The sequence below is a fragment of the Hippocampus guttulatus genome, chromosome 19 (genome assembly GCF_054856545.1).
Source record: "Hippocampus guttulatus isolate MCC_2025c chromosome 19, RoL_Hgut_1.0, whole genome shotgun sequence".
Taxonomy (NCBI): Eukaryota; Metazoa; Chordata; class Actinopteri; order Syngnathiformes; family Syngnathidae; genus Hippocampus; species Hippocampus guttulatus.
This window is the reverse complement of record NC_141279.1, coordinates 3,490,364-3,508,976: the sequence shown is the minus strand read 5'-3', so window position 1 is coordinate 3,508,976 and position 18,613 is coordinate 3,490,364. Positions and strand designations below refer to the sequence as shown.

At 43.8% G+C, this 18,613-nt stretch overlaps 1 protein-coding gene across 1 annotated transcript; it reads right to left on the bottom strand.

Moving 5' to 3' along the window:
• Window positions 1-10,624: 10,624 nt before the first annotated feature.
• On the bottom strand, window positions 10,625-16,026 carry foxj1b (forkhead box J1b). Its single transcript, XM_086138731.1, has 3 exons — window positions 15,861-16,026; window positions 15,019-15,683; window positions 10,625-13,554 (listed from the first exon to the last, which is right to left on the bottom strand). The coding sequence occupies exons 2-3, from the start codon at window positions 15,628-15,630 to the stop codon at window positions 12,703-12,705; spliced, it is 1,464 nt and encodes a 487-aa protein (XP_085994857.1). The 5' UTR covers window positions 15,631-15,683; window positions 15,861-16,026; the 3' UTR covers window positions 10,625-12,702.
• Window positions 16,027-18,613: the final 2,587 nt, after the last annotated feature.

Below are 18,613 nucleotides of genomic sequence, written 5' to 3'. Positions count from 1 at the left end.
TCAAAACTAACCAACACATCAGCTAGCAGAGAAACAATGAAAACACAACCAAAACATGAAAGGAACATAAACACGTGCGAACCTGCTTACATTTAAACGTACACACTCACACACACACACAAACTCAACAACAAACAATAATATGGGATTGCTGGAATGCACTTGCATACAATTCTTTTCTGTTTCTTATCTACCGCCACAGCACTGATTGTTAATTATGTTTTGTCTTGAGGTGTTTAAGGTCATACGCTCAGTTTTCTTTCTCTTTCTTACCCTTCTATTGTGTTTTTTTCCTTCACCTTTTCCCGGCGGAGGCATCTGATCGCGTTGTTCTCCAGTGGCTAATTTGACTGTACTCCTTGCCAGGCTTGCTGTGGGAGCCGAAGCAGTGTGTGCGCGTGTGTGTGCGTATGAATGTATGCATATGAGTGCGTGTGGCACTTCTCCCCTGCTAGCTGCTGTTACACAACATAGCTCTTGCATCTACATACAAACACCTCACCTGCCGGAAATCATGTGCACAAACGCACCCGTACAACCACACCATAGATGTGGGTCAACATTTTTTTTTTTTATGAGTTTCATTCACATATTTGCTGTTCTCGGACGTGTTTTGCCATTAGATATGCGTAATGATTAAAAAAAAAATGTTTTTTGTATCACATATAGCAAAACTGGTAAAGTTGATTGCAAGATAAGGTCACTATGTGCCGCCTCCTCCTCCTCCTGGCTCTCTGCCTGACAGACAGACGGACAGGCATGAAGCTCAGGCGAAGCGGCGATTGGTTCCAGCAGGCAGAGTCTAATCAGCCATCAAGCATGAGGCCCTGAAGTGGCTCTCTGACAAGCGGGGACACGGCACACTCACCGCGTAATGCATATGTATCCACAGACACAAATTGCATGCAAATGCGAAGTGAAACGCAAAAAAAAACCCCCCAAACAAACAGTGAATATGCATTAAAGCATCAGACATAAAAAATGATCGCTATCATTGTGTTCTAATTGGACTGCTTTGAATTGTGAGCAGCGGAGCACAGCGTGCACTCGTGCAAGGGAGTGTGCTAAGCACCTACAGCTTAGAGTCACACACACACACACACACACACACACACACACACACACACACACACACACACACACACACACACACACACAGCTGATGTCTTACCTGTCAGAGGCAGGTGTGGTCTCAGAAGACCCAATCAGTTTTAATTAACCCCTTGTGGGGGAGGTTGGATGCTGGGTAGGGGAGGGGGTGTGGGGGGTGGGGAGGGCTTAGTGTGGGTGAGAACAAGAAAACCAAGCGAGGAGAAATTTCTGGTTGTCATCAGAAGGAGGCGTGGGTGAGAAATGAGAATTCACGCATGAACAAAAGGAGGTAGAGTCTTCCAAAAAAAAAAAAAATTGAAAGCGGAAAAAGGTGGAATAGAAGTTATGGTGAGCAGATTTTGTCTTCCAGTTGAGAGGCCGCGGGTTTGAATTTTTGGATGGAGTTTGGATTTTCTTCCGGAGTTGGTTCTTTGTAATTTGAGTTCTTCCCACATTGTGTCCATCCGCCCGTCTAGCTAGCTGGTTAGGTACTTTTCTTACGATCTACCATCTATCTCGTTAGTATCCATTGATTCATCCATCTCACCGTTTCTACACCTCAAGAGCAGAAAAGTGAGTTCCCGTGAATTGGGAACATATGTTCTTCATAGGAACGTACTTGCCGAGAACCCTGGCCTCTTTGTAATTGAAACGACTGTAGTTGTGAACTTTGCTCTCATACATTTCCATAAAATGATACAAATGGGGGAGGGGGGGGGGATTCCTGACAAATGTGACCCCTCTCCTCAGCCATTTGGACAGCAGAACAAAAAGCCAAGTTTTCACAACTCAACAACCGATGCATCTTTGGTTTAAGACAACAACATCCGAGTATTCCGTGCGTGCTTATGCGCACTTTCAACTGGACCAAGACTCAGGCCGCAACTGATGACGTTTCACAAGGTCACAAGGACGTAAGAGCAGACAAGAATGCAAATTGACAAGCGGTGTCTGTCTGTCTAACTGGAGCGCTAGCTAGTACTTGCCGAGAATAAAACGGAATCATCTTTATTTGTCATCCATTTTCCGATCTGCTTTATCCTCACAAAAGCGCCGCGGGGGGTGCTGGAGCCTATCCCAGCTGCCTTTGGGCAGTCGGCGGGGGACACCCTGAACCGGTTGCTAGCCAATCGCAGGGCACACATAGACGAACAACCATTCGCGCTCACACTCACACCTAGGGACAATTTAAAAGTGCTCCATCAACCTGCCATTCATGTTTTTGGAATGTGGGAGGAAACCGGAATACCCGGAGAAAACCCATGCAGGCCCAGGGAGAACATGCAAAGTCCACACAGGAACGCCGGAGCCGGATCGAACCTATGACCTCTGCACTGTGAGAGATGCGCAAACCACTGGACCGCCTTTGTGATGTACATTAAAAAAAAAAAAAAGTTTAAAAACCACCCACTAAATTTGACCTTTGCATTTCACTGTAGTAGACACAGTAAAATCACAAAGTCAATGTCAAAGGTATGTGTCAAGGACGGGTATTTGAACGGGGGTCTACTAAAGCACCCGGCGAGCAAGTTGGGGTATTTGTGTACTGCTTAAGGACATCATCGCCGTGTGTCTGGGTTGTTGGGGGCAGATAGTCTTGAAATGCCCCCTGCCGCCTCCCTTCCACTGTAGCAGATGACTATCTTATCCATTTGGCAACTGCTGCCCCAATGTGCATATACAGTACATCCATGCATCAGGATTTGAATGAACAGGACTTTTCGGCCAGTACACCCCCCCCCCCCACCCTTATATTCCACTTACTGAATTCACACAAAATTACTTTAATTAAAGCACAAATATGACCCTCTTTTCTTGGTATGGCATAATAAATAAACGGTCACCAATCGCCGCAGTGAATGAAGAGGTGTCTGGGTGTCATTTTCATGCACTCGGCACACACATTCATTATTGAAAGGTGCGTGGTTAGAATGATCAAGACTTGGCAGATAGGGTGTCGGCGCCACTGTCATCCTTGCGTAATTAGAGGTGACTCCCCGATAGGAGAGTGAGGTCATGTCATGACCGCCGAGCAGGTGCGATTGTGAGTCGTGGTTTGGTAAAGCAACTGCTCGATGAGATTAGCTCGCGCATCATTGCGTGCCCATCTTGAAGTCTTGCGCACACACTATTGGGGGTTGGCCTATCTGAAGGGAGAGCTCGATTAGAATTCATAAATCCATACCTGCATAAATCCTGTCTTTGTGTGTTTTTTGGAGTGGGGATGAAGCCACCCGACTACAGTACATGGCTGTCAAGTGTGTGTGTGCGCACGCATAGTAGATAGCTCCCCTGGTGAGCCAAATGCTTCAGTGCTTCACAAAGCAAATCGCAGCTAATCAAATAAGAGCCCTCAGCAGTGTGCAGACATTGAGAAAAGAATGGAAGAACAGTGTGTGTGTGTGTGTGTGTGAAGAAGGGGTGAGGGGGTGGCAATCCAGTGACTTTAAGAGGTCTTGGATAATACACGGGGGTGGAAGGATACACACCTGCACAACCTAGCATGGATGGATGGATTTTTGTCACTCTCACACCCACACACACCCACACATTCGTCGGTTTAGTTCAAACATCTTTTGGTGAAAGTTCTTCGCAAAAATCCTTTACTTGGCAGGTCTTTCATTTGTGGCCTTGTGGTAGGTTTGGAAGTCAGACTGATGGCTTATTAAAGATAGATGTTTGATTTTGTTCCACTTGGCAAAAGCGTGAACAAATAACTGCGAGGAGATGAGAGCCAATCCATGTCGAGTACAAAGTCTAAACTTTTGAGGCACAGCCACATCGAAAGTCTATCTTCTTGTTTCCATGGGGGAAAAAAATGGATTCGTAAATCTGAACCAATTGAAGGTCAACAAGCATCCCAGAACAGATTATGTCAGACCTCCGAGGTTCCACTGTCCAATAAAACTAGACCTGCTTGAATCCTAAAGAACTCACACCAGGAATCTTATGGCTCTAGTTGAAAGATACTCAAGTATTTTTTTCCCCCCCGACTGCCTGGCATTGATACCGACGCTGTGGGAGTGGCAGAGCTCCAAAAAAGTAGCCAGGCTCGCTTTTGACGCTCTCACCCTTCGGACACATTGCCCTGTGGCTTCATCCACTTGGTGTGGGCACGAGCCTTTGTCGGGTTGTTCCTCCTCAAAAGGCGACGTGCAATTGTATCTCCGTCTGTGTGTGTGTGTGTGTGGCAGCTGTGCACGCCCCCAAACCCCCCCACCCCCCATCCACCCTCCTCCCAGCGACCACAGAGACCAAAAACACGGGACAGGAATGCCTTTCATTCGCCAATTGGTGGATGCCAAAACATGCCATAATGACCCATATATTCTGAAACATACACAAAGCTTTATAATCTGATGACTTGGTATCTAAATCCGGGAATCTGGGCTGCTGATGTGGAAAGTTGTCGTACATTTTAAGTTCAAGTGATGCTTGGGAACTAAAGGGAATTTAGGTCTTAATCTTATAACAATTGTATCAAGTGTAACTGCCAGGAAGTAAATGAAGACACTCTTCAGGTGTTGTTGACCCCCCCCCCCACCCGAACTTCATTTTCAAGAGGAATTTTACATTAAAATAACGACAGTAAGCCACGTCCAGGCACGCAAGACGAACCCCGACATGTTCCTGACATTACTCACTAGGCCACGCCCCTTAGACACACACATACAACATAGATGTGCCTTAAATGATTTTTTTTTTTTAACTGCCCTTTCAATTAAGATTGGAACCTTCCAGCGAGCCATTTTCTATAGCGCTTAGCATAATTAGGGTTGAAGGTGATCTGAAGTTTGTCCCAGCTGATTTTGGGTAAGAGACAGCATAAAACCCTTGATTGGTTGTTAGCCAGTCACAGGGTGAATTCTGTGGAGAAAACCACTCGCATGCATATTTACACCTAAGGACAATTTAGACTACTCAATGAACCTTAACGTGCATGTTTTTTGTTGTTGTTTTTTTTAAATGTGGGAAGACCAGAGTCGCTGGAGAAGTGTAAACTCTGCAGAAAAGCCAAAGGCGAGATTCAAACAGGGAATGGCAGAAGTGTAGGCCGACGTGCTTTCTCACAAATATTTTCTGAGGAAAGATACTACTCCAAAGTCACACCGAACTTCGCCCCCCTTTCCCGTGTTTCTCTGTCCAGACCGCTCAGTACAATGTGGCTAAATTGACATCACTAATAAAAGAGAAAGATGCCTAATCACACTACCGGTATTTTAAAAAGTTGACCTTGATTATGAAAGCTTTTAGTTTATGTATATTTTACAGCAAAACCCATTTTTGATCATTCACACTATTTTTTTTAATGCAGGTAGAAATGGATTAATACCATTAAAATTGAATTCATTTCAATGATTTATATAAAAGTTAAAAAGCCGAATTCAAGAATTTTGCTCTTCCATGCTAAGGGGGTGGGGGGGATACCAATATATTGTATTAATGACAAGTTTCTCCTACGGGAGACCTAATAAAAAAATCTAATCAAATCAAAATCAAATGAAGGGAATTCCAATGAGAAGCAATGTCAAACCGTGATTTGATTCCATTCAAAAGGCAAAGACAATATCGTCAGCGTCATGGTGAAAGTAAAACACCGTATAGCAGTGATGATGATGATGGTACATGACAACCGTCATCTTGCCAACACAATCTGGTAACAAGAGCCCCCCCCCCCCCCCCCCGCATGCACAACACAACACAACGGTTGCAGTTCATTGTCAAAGGAAGCCGATTTCGCAATACGCGTGAATTAGATGCTCAGGTTTACCACGAGACTGCCCTGGAATTCCTTGGAAACATTCCAGGAGTATGTATTGGGACACCTGCCACTGACAGGAAGTGAAAATGTCAAGTTTGTCACTTTCACCAATTTGGACAGACCTCAAAAATACTGCACTCTCTTTTGCTGTCTGCTATTGTGGATTTTTTTTTTTTTAGGCAGCCACCAGTGGCATTAATAGCAAAGACAGCTTGAGTGACATAGGGCCATTTTTTATAAGAAGCAAGACAAACACCTTTATGGAAAAGGCTTTCGAAGCAATACAAGACAAAATGCATCCGAAAAAAAATTGTATTTACATCATCACAAAACATGTAGCAAATAATGAAACTTCATTTGGGTCACATAAAATTTGAGCACTGACTGAATCAAATTTGCACATCAAACCTGAAACTAAATCTGGAGGGATTTTGTTTGGGTTAATTGCCAAAGTGGAAACCCAGAAATTGAAATTCCGAAGTCTCCTCCACTCTCGAAGGTCTCTATACGCTATACCCTTCTGTCTGTCGAGAGCTACTCCTCACTTCAATTAGCTGCTTCTTGTTGTCAGTCAACACGAGCGTGTGCATATTTTGTCCCCACGATTCAAAAAGTGCACTTGAATCAGCGCCTACCTTTCATCTCCTTTGGCCTTCTTTTGGTTTTGTCATGGCGGTTGGCAGACAACTCAATGGCGCATTACTGCCACCAACCGATATGGAGTGCGAGACCTCATTTCACCTAACCTAAAAGGAAAGAGGGGGGGAAAAAAATAAATAAATACATCCTACTATGTAAAAGCATTTCACTCAAATATTGCAAAAACATTTCTCTAAATAATCTTATTTCAAGTAGATACTATATTCAGCCATGCAATAGTCTTTCAAAATAGAGTTGAATAAAGTCTGAAAGATGAAAAGCACCAAAAAAAAAAAAACATTTTTGTTAAGTGTGTTGCAAAAAAAAAAAGTCGCTGCTTTGCATCTATGATAATTAAATTAGAAATACAGAAAAGCAGAATACATGGAGGATTACAGTAAATGTGTTACCCAGAAGAGCAAATTACACAGATGATTATAAAACACCCAAATGGTTAATAGATTGATGGCAGGTTCTGGACTGAACCAAATCATGATTTCTGGATTTGAGAAATGCAGGCACAGACAAAGCACGATAACAACAAAAAAAAAACATTTATTTACAAGGGGTCAGGAGAAATGATGCATCAACAAAAGCGCTCGCAAAAGGCAAGGTACTAGAGAACACTAAGAATAAACAAACAAAATGCCAAAAGGCCAATAACACGATGCCAAAGATCTAGAGCAATAAGAAAAAAATTTAAATTACTTACGAACTAGAATTTTTCGAATGACGAGAGCAACTATGGAGAGTCCTGAGTGGTCGAGAAAACAACCCTTCAAGGACTGCAGCAAGCACGGTCAACAATCCAACATGGCAGAAAGAAACTGAGCAGTTTGGCAGTCGGCTTGATTGGTAAACGCGGCACATGTGCACCTGCTGGAAGGAACCGCCCTTCACTCCAGCCGGGGCTGAAAACAAGACAAAACAAAACAGGCAGACGTCACAATTGCGGGCTTGATTTATAATCATATTCCATACCAAAACAGAAACATAACATTGCTGCTGATCAAATTTCCATGAATTTCCTCAAGGCAACTCCTGAAATACTTTCGGGCCTCATATGCACTTTCTAAAATCTTTGGGCATGGAATACATGTACCCATCCTAGCTAAAAAATTAGCAGGGAAGCCCAGACAAAAGCATTGCTTGAATAGGAATCGTATGAATTCTCTTTATTAATTTTGTTACTGGGCAGCCCAGTCCTCCAGTGGTTCGCACATCGACCCACAGTGCAGAGGTACTGTGTTCGATTCCAGCTCCGGCCTTCCTGTGTGGGGTTTGCATGTTCTCCCCGTGTCTGTGCGGGTTTTCTCCGGGTACTCCGGTTTCCTCCCACATTCCAAAAACATGCATGACAGGCTGATTGGACACTCTAAATTGAGGTGCGAGTGTGAACGCGAATGGTTGTTTGTCTATGTGTGCCCTGCGATTCGCTGGCGATCGGTTCAGGGTGTCCCCCGCCTACTGCCCGAATGACGGCTAGGATAGGATCCAACCCCCCCCCACGGCCCTTGTGAGGATAAAGTGGATCGGAAAATGGATGGAATTTTGTTACTCGCGTCCTCCAACTTTTTGGAAGGTGTATAATGAGTATACTGTATCTGTAGAGTACAGTTTATTATTATTATTATGATTATTATTTACCCAGTGGAGCTTGTAAATGCAATCGCAATGTTCAAAAAAGCATGAATCGAGATGACTGGCTATATTGTGAATCTGTTTGTCCAATACTTGCTGCAAAGAACAGGTTCAAACAGGGGGGTGGAGGGGGGGGGGGCAGACTCATTAGCATGACATGCATAAACAAAAGCTTTGAAACAGACTTTTAAATTGTGTTTCCTGGCGAAATCCCCCATCCTCTCCCAGAACAGGGAGGGCATGAATGGATGGGCCCCGGACTGTTGAATGTCATTCCAGTCTTTTCCTTTATCAATATGTGATGAGAGCTTGGAAACCAGAGCTGGATGACAATTTATCACTGGTTCAAAGAGGTTAAGGTTACCCGCAATGTTCGTTTTGTGACGAATGAAAAAGACATGGGATTTTATGGGTTTATGCGCCATTCAGGAAATGTCATTTATCTGCCATCTAACATGTATCTGCTCGTAATCACGAGTGCTCAGAAGACACGCCAAGGCTATAAAACAGACTTTGGACATTTTCTCACCAGCACTCCTTGTTTTGTCCCCACTAGAAGGGGGTCTAATTAGAGTGGGACCCCCATCTTGTGTCTTATCTGCTCCTCCCCTTGAATAGCTCTTTGGCTATCCCCAATAAATAGGGAATTGAAGTCTCTGTCAACATGTCACATTGAGAGGCGCGCTTCTTTTGCAGAGCTGGCTGACCCTGTTTATGTGAGACTAATCAGGCTCGGCCCAGAGGGTGCCATGATGGCAATAAACGATCACATATTCCATCTTCTGCTCTCTTTTTGCCTTTTCCCACCTCTGTGACCAATACGCGCACACACACACACACACACACACACACGGATTGGTCCGCAGCCTCCCTCATGGGCACCAGGGAGGAGGTTATAAGCCATTAAAAGCAAGCAGTGATGGCCCAGCTTGTTTCTGTCTTTTTTTTTTTTTCGCAAAGTCCGCGTGCTGGGCAGTCCCGGCCTCTCATCCAATGGCCTTGTGAATAGAACCACGGGGCTCTGGCTCCACAGAGATAGTGTTATCTGGGCCACCACGGGGCTCCCGCAGCCACCGAGTACACACACACTCAGTGGGCAGCACACACATCAGCAGGGGTGCAGACAATGAAACCTGCGGCGCTCCACAAATATCGCGGGTGTGTAACGAAACGGCACCACACGTGACGCAGGCGGTGAAAATCAGGGTGGGGGTGGGTGGGGTTAACGTTTGACTTTTTTTTAGCCTCTCATCTCTATCATGATGTTGTTGTTCTCGCATGGAATGAGCTGTCAGAGTATCGGTTTCTCCATCAGCTGGTCATTGCACACGCTCACGCTGAGAACTTGAATCTGACTGTTGTTTCAAAGTTGCTGTTTCAAGGAATCTGAGTTATTCCACCCATTCCCGGAGATCTCCACACATGACCTGCCGCCACCGGGAGCTGTGAGCCAGCCAACAATTTCAATTAAAAAGAGATTTGAGGTGGAAAAGCGCATTTTCATCTAATGTGGCTTGGGAAGAGCTTTTCCGACAGGAATGATCCATTACAGGCCTGATCAACACAAGACAAAATGACGGGCAAGAAAATAATAAAGCCATTTCAACTTTCTTCCTCATCCTCAACAAAATGGAAATGGATAATTACCATCATTACTGACCATAATGTGAAGCGCTTAGTCTGTCTCCTGAATAGCGGAGCACACTTTATAAAGTTTGAATCTAATTTGATATTAATAATGTATTTTTTTTTAAAAGGACTCAAGCTCACCGTGCAGCCACGAGTAAAGCCGCGCCTTTAGAGACAAGTCACACAAAAGACGACTCACGATTGCCCTTGCATCTGCAACGTTGTGAGGACTAACAGTTTTAACACATTCAGTACCAGCCAATTCTGGACCAAGTCTGAAAAGACGTTTAAAAACGTCTTTGGGAGTGAATGAGTTAATTTGAAATGTGACTTTCAATCAATCACACTTGAAACAAAATCAAGTGTATATTTTTTGTGACATCATTAGGCCATGCAGGTGGATCCTTTGTTACGCGCATCAAAGATGTGACACTATCTTTACTAGAAGTCTCCATGAAATGAGACTGAGGGTGCGTCATCTTATTTCACTAAAATATGTTTACCACATCACGCCTTGCTCCAGTCAGTCTCTTCAACATTTCTGGTGAAAGCATGTGAACGGAGGAGTGAGGACCTAGAGCAATTTGCAAATAGAGAAATGAGCCCCTCACACACCAGATCTTAGTGTATTCCGTAAACATGGCGTCACATAACATTGGGTTTTGTGCACGCGTGTGCCATTTCACAGGTGCATATCGTTCACATCATTGCATTTTTTTGGGTCACATGAAGGACTGACAACGCCAAAAATCATCTGGGAAAGGCTCCGGCCCAAATTAAAATAAGCTGTAATAGAAAATGGATGGCAAGGGCACTGTTGAATTATCATTCTTTAATTGACACCATACATCGAAGCATGGTTGCATGTTCAAACAGCTCTTTTTAAAAAAGTACAAAGGAAATAACAGAAGATTTAAGAAGAAAATAATCGATCCATACCATACATCAATTCAAACTGGCTATTTTGAGTTGGTTCTACTACTACTCTGATGATCGCAATCCAAAAGCATTAATATTCTCCTACGTTTAAAATTATGTGATTAAGAATTCAGAAGACAAACCCAAATTATTTCGACAAATATTTTAAAAAGTAACGAAAAAGTATCACCCAGTGACAAGAATTATTAATCAACAGAGAAAGACCAATGACCTGCATATTTTTTTTATCAAAAGAATTTGGCGCAATATAATCAACAAATGCAAAGTATATGCAACTGTAATTCAGAGAACATTTATATACAGCCAAAGGAAGCAACAACTTATTATTTTTTTTTTTTAGCCAGATACATTATTGCAAGGACGATTCGGGCCAGATTTACTACTTTGTGCATGCAAAAACAGGCGAAAAATTGATTGCACACACAAACAGATATGGGAGCTGATCTACTAACCAGGCACAACCAGGACTGCATCTGCCAAATGTGGTAAATTGCCACGGAATGCATTTAGCATTTTCTTGGATGAGTATATGCAAATTGATTCATCGGCGCATTAGTGATTTTTTTTTTTTCAATCCCGAGATGAATTGCGCTGGCTGATTATCTTTAAATAGCGTGTCTGAAAGGTGCATGAAGCAAAATGAGAGGTGGCGGGGGAGAATATTTTCACTCACATAAACATCTTTGAAATGCCAACAAAAATTGTCGTGACCTATCGGCAATTCAGCAATGCGATTTTGCAACTTCTGGGTGATTAAAGAGTTGGGACTTGGGCTCAGTCACAAGAAGGAGTCATGCCAAAACTCATTTCAGCATTTTTGTGCGTGTGGGTCATTTCAGTGCACTGTGACAATTGATGCTGAGCTTTCCAATCGCAGTTTTCCCATATGTGCCGGCCAAAGTTTTAGACGCAATGCTAATGTTTGGCTAAATACATACACATGCAATTTCAAAGAACTTGCTTTTGTGCAGTTGTGGGCTTCCTCCACATTATAAGAGCAAAATTGATTTTCTTTAACTCAGTCATGCTCCTTCCGCTAACAATTCCAATTCAAATCTTAGTACAAGACCCCAATCTTAGCAAATCATGTGGAACACACCCACAACAGTGCACGTCAGCTGTGAGAGCGAACAGACAATTCAACGCCCGTTTTTTTGGAATCTTAGTAAATCAGGCCCTCAGGGTTGCATTGTGATCAGTACATCTAACATTGACTGAATACCAGGAAAAAAATCTACAGTAACATCACGAATTTTAGACATCTGGAGCTGCTGCCGATCAAAGTGCATAATGTTTGACTGACAAACAAGGTAATCCATTTGACATCTGCACCACTTTTCAGTGTAGAACGTTCCCGTTTTGTTATATACTGCAGTGAATATATTAATTATGTAGAAACACCAGAGGTGACTTGACTGCTAATTTCGACTATACATTTTAAAGTTATCTGCATCTTTCATCATCGCACAGCATCGGCATTTCAGATGGCATTTGAGATGTTTTACACTGCATTGTTAGTTTAAAAAAGGAAAGCCAGTTGAATGCTAATGTAGCAAAAATAGAATCCTGGTGTTTTCTCACTTCCATGACAGTGCTCAGTCGTACGGAGTGCTTTTCGAGTTTTGGGTGGTTGGGTCCTGCCAGTCAGTCTTCAGATGTAGTTTAAAAAAAAAATGGCTGCAGTCCATTTCAGTTCAATGAAACACACCGCACTTCATATCCTTCCGTACAGCTTCTTGAAAAACTTCACTGCATTCAAACTTTCACCCTGGTTCATCAGTTAGCAACATTCAAATCAAAGCTGCTTCATGTTCTACTGTGGGAAAGACCACAAGATTGTTGCTAAACGTTTATTCGTCTTTCCCTACTTTGGGGGGGGGGGCTGAGTAAAAGTCAACATGTGTGATGTTATTGTGTTTGAATACAAAGACAATAAAAGGTTGATCCTTGGACTGGAAATCGGGCTTTCGTCGCATAGAAATGGAACCGGGAGTCAATGATCACAGATAGGCCTCGACCCGTTCCCATGGTTGCATCTCCATAAAGAAGCCCTCATACAAGCCAAAGCTCTGATCCAGAGTCAGTGGAATGGCCTGCACCTCCTCCTTGATCTCCTCCCAGGACACCACCTCCTCCGGCTGCTCCTGGAACAGCAAGGAGGCCTCATCGAAATTCTGAAGCGGATTTTGACTCTGCAGGAGCTGATCTTGTCCGTCCAGCTGCTGCGGATGCTGCGGCGGTACGTGCAAGTCCGCCATGTCGACGGCCGAGGCGACACTCATGTCCAGGTAGGCGTAGGATGACTGGGAGTGGTTCAGGTGCTGGCTCGGTCCCACGGGGTCCCCTGCGCCGCACCAGTGCCCCAGCCCGCTCGACTGCTGCCTCCCTTGCATGGTAACCTCCATTTCGCAGCCTAGCGAATTCAGCGCCGTGTTCAGGTCCAAATCCTCGAAGGTGCTACAGTTCCCGCTCAGGACGTCATCAAAAATGGACGTTAGGTCAAAATCCCCCCTCAGGAGGTCTGCTTTTGGGGCCTCCGTTGCCAAAAGAGGGGACTCGGTCTCACTTATTGCCTTGCTGTTGTTCTTCCTCTTACTGCCTATATCCTTGCCATTTTGATAAGGGCAGCTGTTCTGGGTACTGTGGCTGCTTGGAACCAATTTGTTTTGTCTGTGAGCACTCCCGCTATTGTAGCTGTTTGCAGACATCCTTCTACGTTTGAAGATGCCGTTGACAAACATGTCAGCATACTGAGGATCGATCTGCCAGAAGCCTCCTTTACCAGGTTCGTCCTTCTGTCTGGGGACCTTCTTGAAACACTTGTTCAGGGACAGGTTGTGGCGGATCGAGTTCTGCGAGAAAGAGAAGGAGAAGGATTTGAGTTACGATGGAAGAGTAGTGAGGTGGAACGCAAACCCTCCTGGAATAATTTCGCCCATAGGACTGAAATCATCTGTCTTGGGATCATATTGACGCTATCATAAACATTAACGGTTCATCGCAGCTATATCGCGGAATTTAAAGTTAGCATTTTTTTGGGGTCATTTTTTATTTTTTTATTTTTTTTACAACCTCGAATTAACGAACCTGGAGCGACTCCGGAATCAACAGAAATAAAATAGCGTCCAGTCCACTTATAACGCCTCCTTGAGAGTAGCCGTTTAAATCGTCAGTTCCAGAATTGGCCACTGTTGGCCGCTATGGTGCCATCTACAGACAGATATTTGTCACGTGATTCCAACTTGCACCATAAATCTCGGCTACTCACGGCTGTTGTATTCAATTGAGCACTGGCATGGACCCTGGAGTTAACTCATTCACTCCCAAAGACGTTTTTAAACGTCTTTTCAGACTTGGTCCACAATTGGCTGGTCCTGAATGAGTTAAGAACATTCATGAAACTTAGCTTGTAGCCGACGTGTGCACATTTTGAGCATGACGTCTCTGATCCACTGGTTAAAGGACACTTTGATTCTCTCCTCTTTCATCTGAAACTGCTTCAAACAACAAAGCGCGTGACGGAAAAGTGGTTAGGACTGCACGACTGTCCGTGTTTTATGTTATGTGTTGTGTTTATTATTTTACTTTATGTTAACTGTTTTGTGAAGCGCTTTGTTACAGCTGTCGCTGTTGTGAAAGCGCTATATAAATCTGCATGTATTGTATTGTAAGAGATTATCCTAACCCATTCATTCCATTTTCTATTGCACTCAGCCTCATTCGGGTCGTCGGTAAACTGGGGCAACTGATTTTGGGCAAGAAGCATAATTCAATTTCGACTGGTTATCAGACAATAAAAGCTTTCAATTAAGCTGAAATGCATATTTTGGAATGGAGAAGCAAGTCATAAAGACAAACATTATTCGTACGATGCCCTTGATGTCATTCTCCTTTCCATTTGAGGCCAAAACTCCCACAAATTTTGGGTCAAACAATTACCTCACCAAATGAGGTGAACAATGGGAAATGAAAAAAGGAGCTCTTATTTTGTTGTTGCGTTTGAAAGCAAAGTCACCTCATGAGGTATTCAAAGAAGCTTTGTCCCGTACTTTCAAAAGATGATCAGCTGCGTTTAGCTGATATCTCTCAGGAGCCCTCGTTAACACACTCGAGTGCTTTCTCCACCAAGCTCACTGATAATCAAAATTTAAATAATCAAAAATGGTGTCATTTCACCACAGTTTGTCCCCCATCCTCCTCCGACAAGGATGGGGTGTCTGATAGTGGCAAGAGAGTCATTTCCTCTTCCATCGCTCACACACTCGCTTATCTGACTGATCAATAATATAGAAGGTAGGCTATCTGTCCTCGGTTACCTGCCAGCTGGGCTCCGCGTGTCTGTAGTAGCAGAAATTCTCCGTGATCCAGTTGTAGATGGTGGATAAAGTCACTTTGGGTTGCTTGCTGGCCTCCATGGCCATGCAGATAAGCGAGGCGTAGGAATACGGCGGTTTGACTTTTGGGTTCGTCTTGTAGTCGACCTCCGCCGGTGGAGTGGCTTGGATCGGGATCGACTGGTAGGCGCTGCCGAGATGCGCGCAAGTGGAGAAGCGTGGAGCCAAAGTGGAGTCACTCCCGGAGGTGACCGGGCTGCCGAGGTAAAGAGGCATCCCGGTGGCGGCGGTGTCCCCGGCGGGTGGACTGGAGGGGGAGTCGGTGCCCCCTCTGGGAAAGCGTTTGAGAAAAAGATGCTGATGGGAGGAGGGGAAGGAGGAGGAGGAGGAGGAGGAGCAGCAGCCCTGCGCCGCGGCCCCGCCGGGGCGCTCCGGGTCGGCGCTCACGATGGAGAAATTCTGGAGCCAGTGGAGGCTGGTGAGGCTATCATCAAGAGGGGGCGAGTCGGATGCGATGACCTGATCATCCGGGTACACCGGCAACCATTTCTCCTTAAACTTGTTTGCGTTGTCTGGGCTCGTCAGAACCGGCATCCTGGTTTTGTGCCGAATAATCAACAGATTGACATCTAAAGTTGCGTCTTATCCTGAAAGTAACATCATACAAAATTAACACATAAATATAATCACAGGACAGAAGCACGATGCAAACATTAATATTGACAAACAAACAGTATGGAAACCTAAATAAAATCTCGTTAAAACGAATTAAAAATCATCCAATTACTGTAAAATCATCCAATTGCTGTACTCCGTAATGTTACCTTTGAGCTTTTTTTGCAGAAGATGATGCAGTGCGTGCACCTGTTGCAGCGCGTCCTGCTTCTTCAAGGACACAAGTGGCGCATCAGGTCGGTGCGCAACAAGTGCATCGGGCAGGAGGAGGTCTTGGTTGGGTCTCTCCCGCAGCGCATGTAGAACCAGAATGAAAAGAAGAAAAAGAAAAGGGGTGGGGGGGGGGAGCCACTTAGATCACTTCCATGTCGACTCTGGTTGAGCTTTTGAGTCAATACTGTTTAACTGCTGTCGAGCCAAGACGCGAGATGCCGAGGAGGAAGTACAACAAGATGCGCGTAGAACGGAGGGAAAGACTGCCCACCGTCCCTTTAAGTGAGTGGAGGGAATTCTGATTGGCTGCTTGGCCTTGCCCCTTTCTCTCCCTTCCCTCTGCCTTTTTTCAAATAAGTCTATTTCCATTTCACCTCCCACCTTTAAACCAACTGAAATTTGACCTGTGTGCCTCTTGCGCGCCACACGTCCCGCTATAAGATACTTTAACACGCGTAGGAATACAAAGAAACCCTGACTGGTGATTACAAATTGCATTTTGAGCGTTTAAGTTGGTCAGGTGCCAGAAGTGAATCACTTAATGATGTTCTTTTGTTACACTGGTGGTGGTGTCCGTTCAGAGGTAGCAAAAGTAGGATAGCGACAGTCTTCTAATTTAAAAAAAAAAAAAAAAAAAAAACAGACGCTAAAATGTACGAACATATACATTTTACTTTGAAAAACTGAACAGTTTGCTAAGCTAGCAAACTTTACAATGCTGTTTAAATTAAAGGAAAAAATAAAGTTGGTTGCACGTTGGAACAATGGTGGGTTAACTATTGCACGTGTGTACATCTTGATAAATGTACAACCTATAGCTTCAGTGTTAACATTTCAACATAAAGACCGATCTATATATCACCTTTTTATACCTATATGTTTATTAACATACGTTTTCTATGTTACTATCTATTTCCTTTGGAATATGCAAAGCTGAAAACCGGCTTTAAACAATTTCTATTCTACTCTACTCTGTGACCTGGCGCGTCTTTCTGATTTGCAAGGAAACACTTCCACCTAGTGGATATATGCTGCATCACAACCCCAAATACCCCCCCCCCCCCCCCTCAGTACTGTATTTGAGTGAATAAACAGTTATCTTCAAAATAAGATGTTTTCTCTTCTTCAAACCAGAATATAAACACATAAGGATTTGAGGGGGCATTGGCCGGACAAACGTTTTCTTTCACTTGTAGACAAGTCCATGCAATGACACTCAAAGAATGTGCATAAATGGAAGTATATGTCAAGCCAGCTGTCGCCTCCCGTCAAGGAAGCCTGATTTTAGCAGTGTTTCCGGGTTTATTCAAGTCCCCGGTGAACAAAGGCCTTGCTTGGTGAGACATGCAAATGTTTGAACAGCTGCTCCTATTGTTGCCCAGCTTCTCACTGTCCTCTGGTCTACCCGTACCAGGAACTGAGCAGTGAGCACACATGCATACAGTACTGGCCACAACGCATCTATATGTAAGGAAAAAGGTGCTTCATGAGGGCTCTTCACACCGGCATGGCAAATATCATTGAACTTTATTCAGTGTTTAAAAAAAAAAAAAAAAAGCATCAGTGAATTACTTGATACAATAACATGGTGATCAATTAAAATATTCAATGAGCACAGGCTTGAACATGCCTTATACATCCATTCAATTTTCTTTAATACTTGTCCTCATTAGGAGTGAATTGAAGACTAGCTCAACTGACTTTGGGCAAGGGAAGTGAGCATATTCATGATTCAGCGCAGACAAACAACCACCCACACTCACATTCACTATGAACAATTTAGTCTTCCTTGAACCAACATGGATGTTTGGGGAATGGGAGGAAGCCATAGCGAAGTCCACTATGAGGAAACCAAACGCAAGCACGAACGAACACATGCAAACTTTGAACAGGAAGCCGAAATTCGAATTTTGAAACTCAAGACACATACTTCTGACTAGGGACTTAACCGCCGTGCTGACGACTGATACAACAGTTTAATTTTAGCACACAGGCTGAAAGCAATGGCTGGCCGCGTATATGCATACCATTATGAAGTAAATTTTAAAGTGTCATTAATTTTCAAGCTTTGCAACTATTTTTATTGGGTATATTTGCACACCAATAAAACGTATTGACGTTACAGTGCCTTTGGGAATTCAGGGTGTACATTGTAACTAAAGCGATGACCAACCCCCGCCCCCGCGTAAATACAGGGTAGTTGATTTGTTTGTATCGTGGCCGTTGCGATTTATGTATAAATGACGACGCTGTTGTCTGAACGGAACTTTTTCGCAAACCAACCCTGTTCCTAATTTGTATTTACTGTACCTTTTATGCTCAAGGTTATGAAAGAGATTGTAATCTTCACTTGACCGCCAAGGGGGCGTCATTGCCAACTCGAGTTTTTTTATTGTATTGCTTCGTACAAACCTTCCATTGATAAAAGAGCGTTTAAAATGTCAAAAAGGTGCAATCATTATGATGTGGGGTTGCTTTGTATCTCGCAATTAGTACGAAAATTCAATCTTTTAATCAGAATCTGACATTTCTCTGACTATAATCCCCTAGTACACACATTTTGAACATCTGCAGTTTAACAAAGGAAGTAGTATTGCGGGAATTACGTAATCCTAATGCCGCTCCGTTACCGCATCCTGTTGTTGGTGTGCTTGACGTTGTTAATGTCGTATTGCACAAGTCACGCGTC

Coding starts and splice junctions, on each gene's coding strand:
- foxj1b (XM_086138731.1), bottom strand. CDS start 15,630: ATGCCGGTTCTGACGAGCCCAGACAACGCAAACAAGTTTAAGGAGAAA. Junction 13,555..15,018: donor ACGCGGAGCCCAGCTGGCAG/GTAACCGAGGAC, acceptor TCTTTCTCGCAG/AACTCGATCCGCCACAACCT.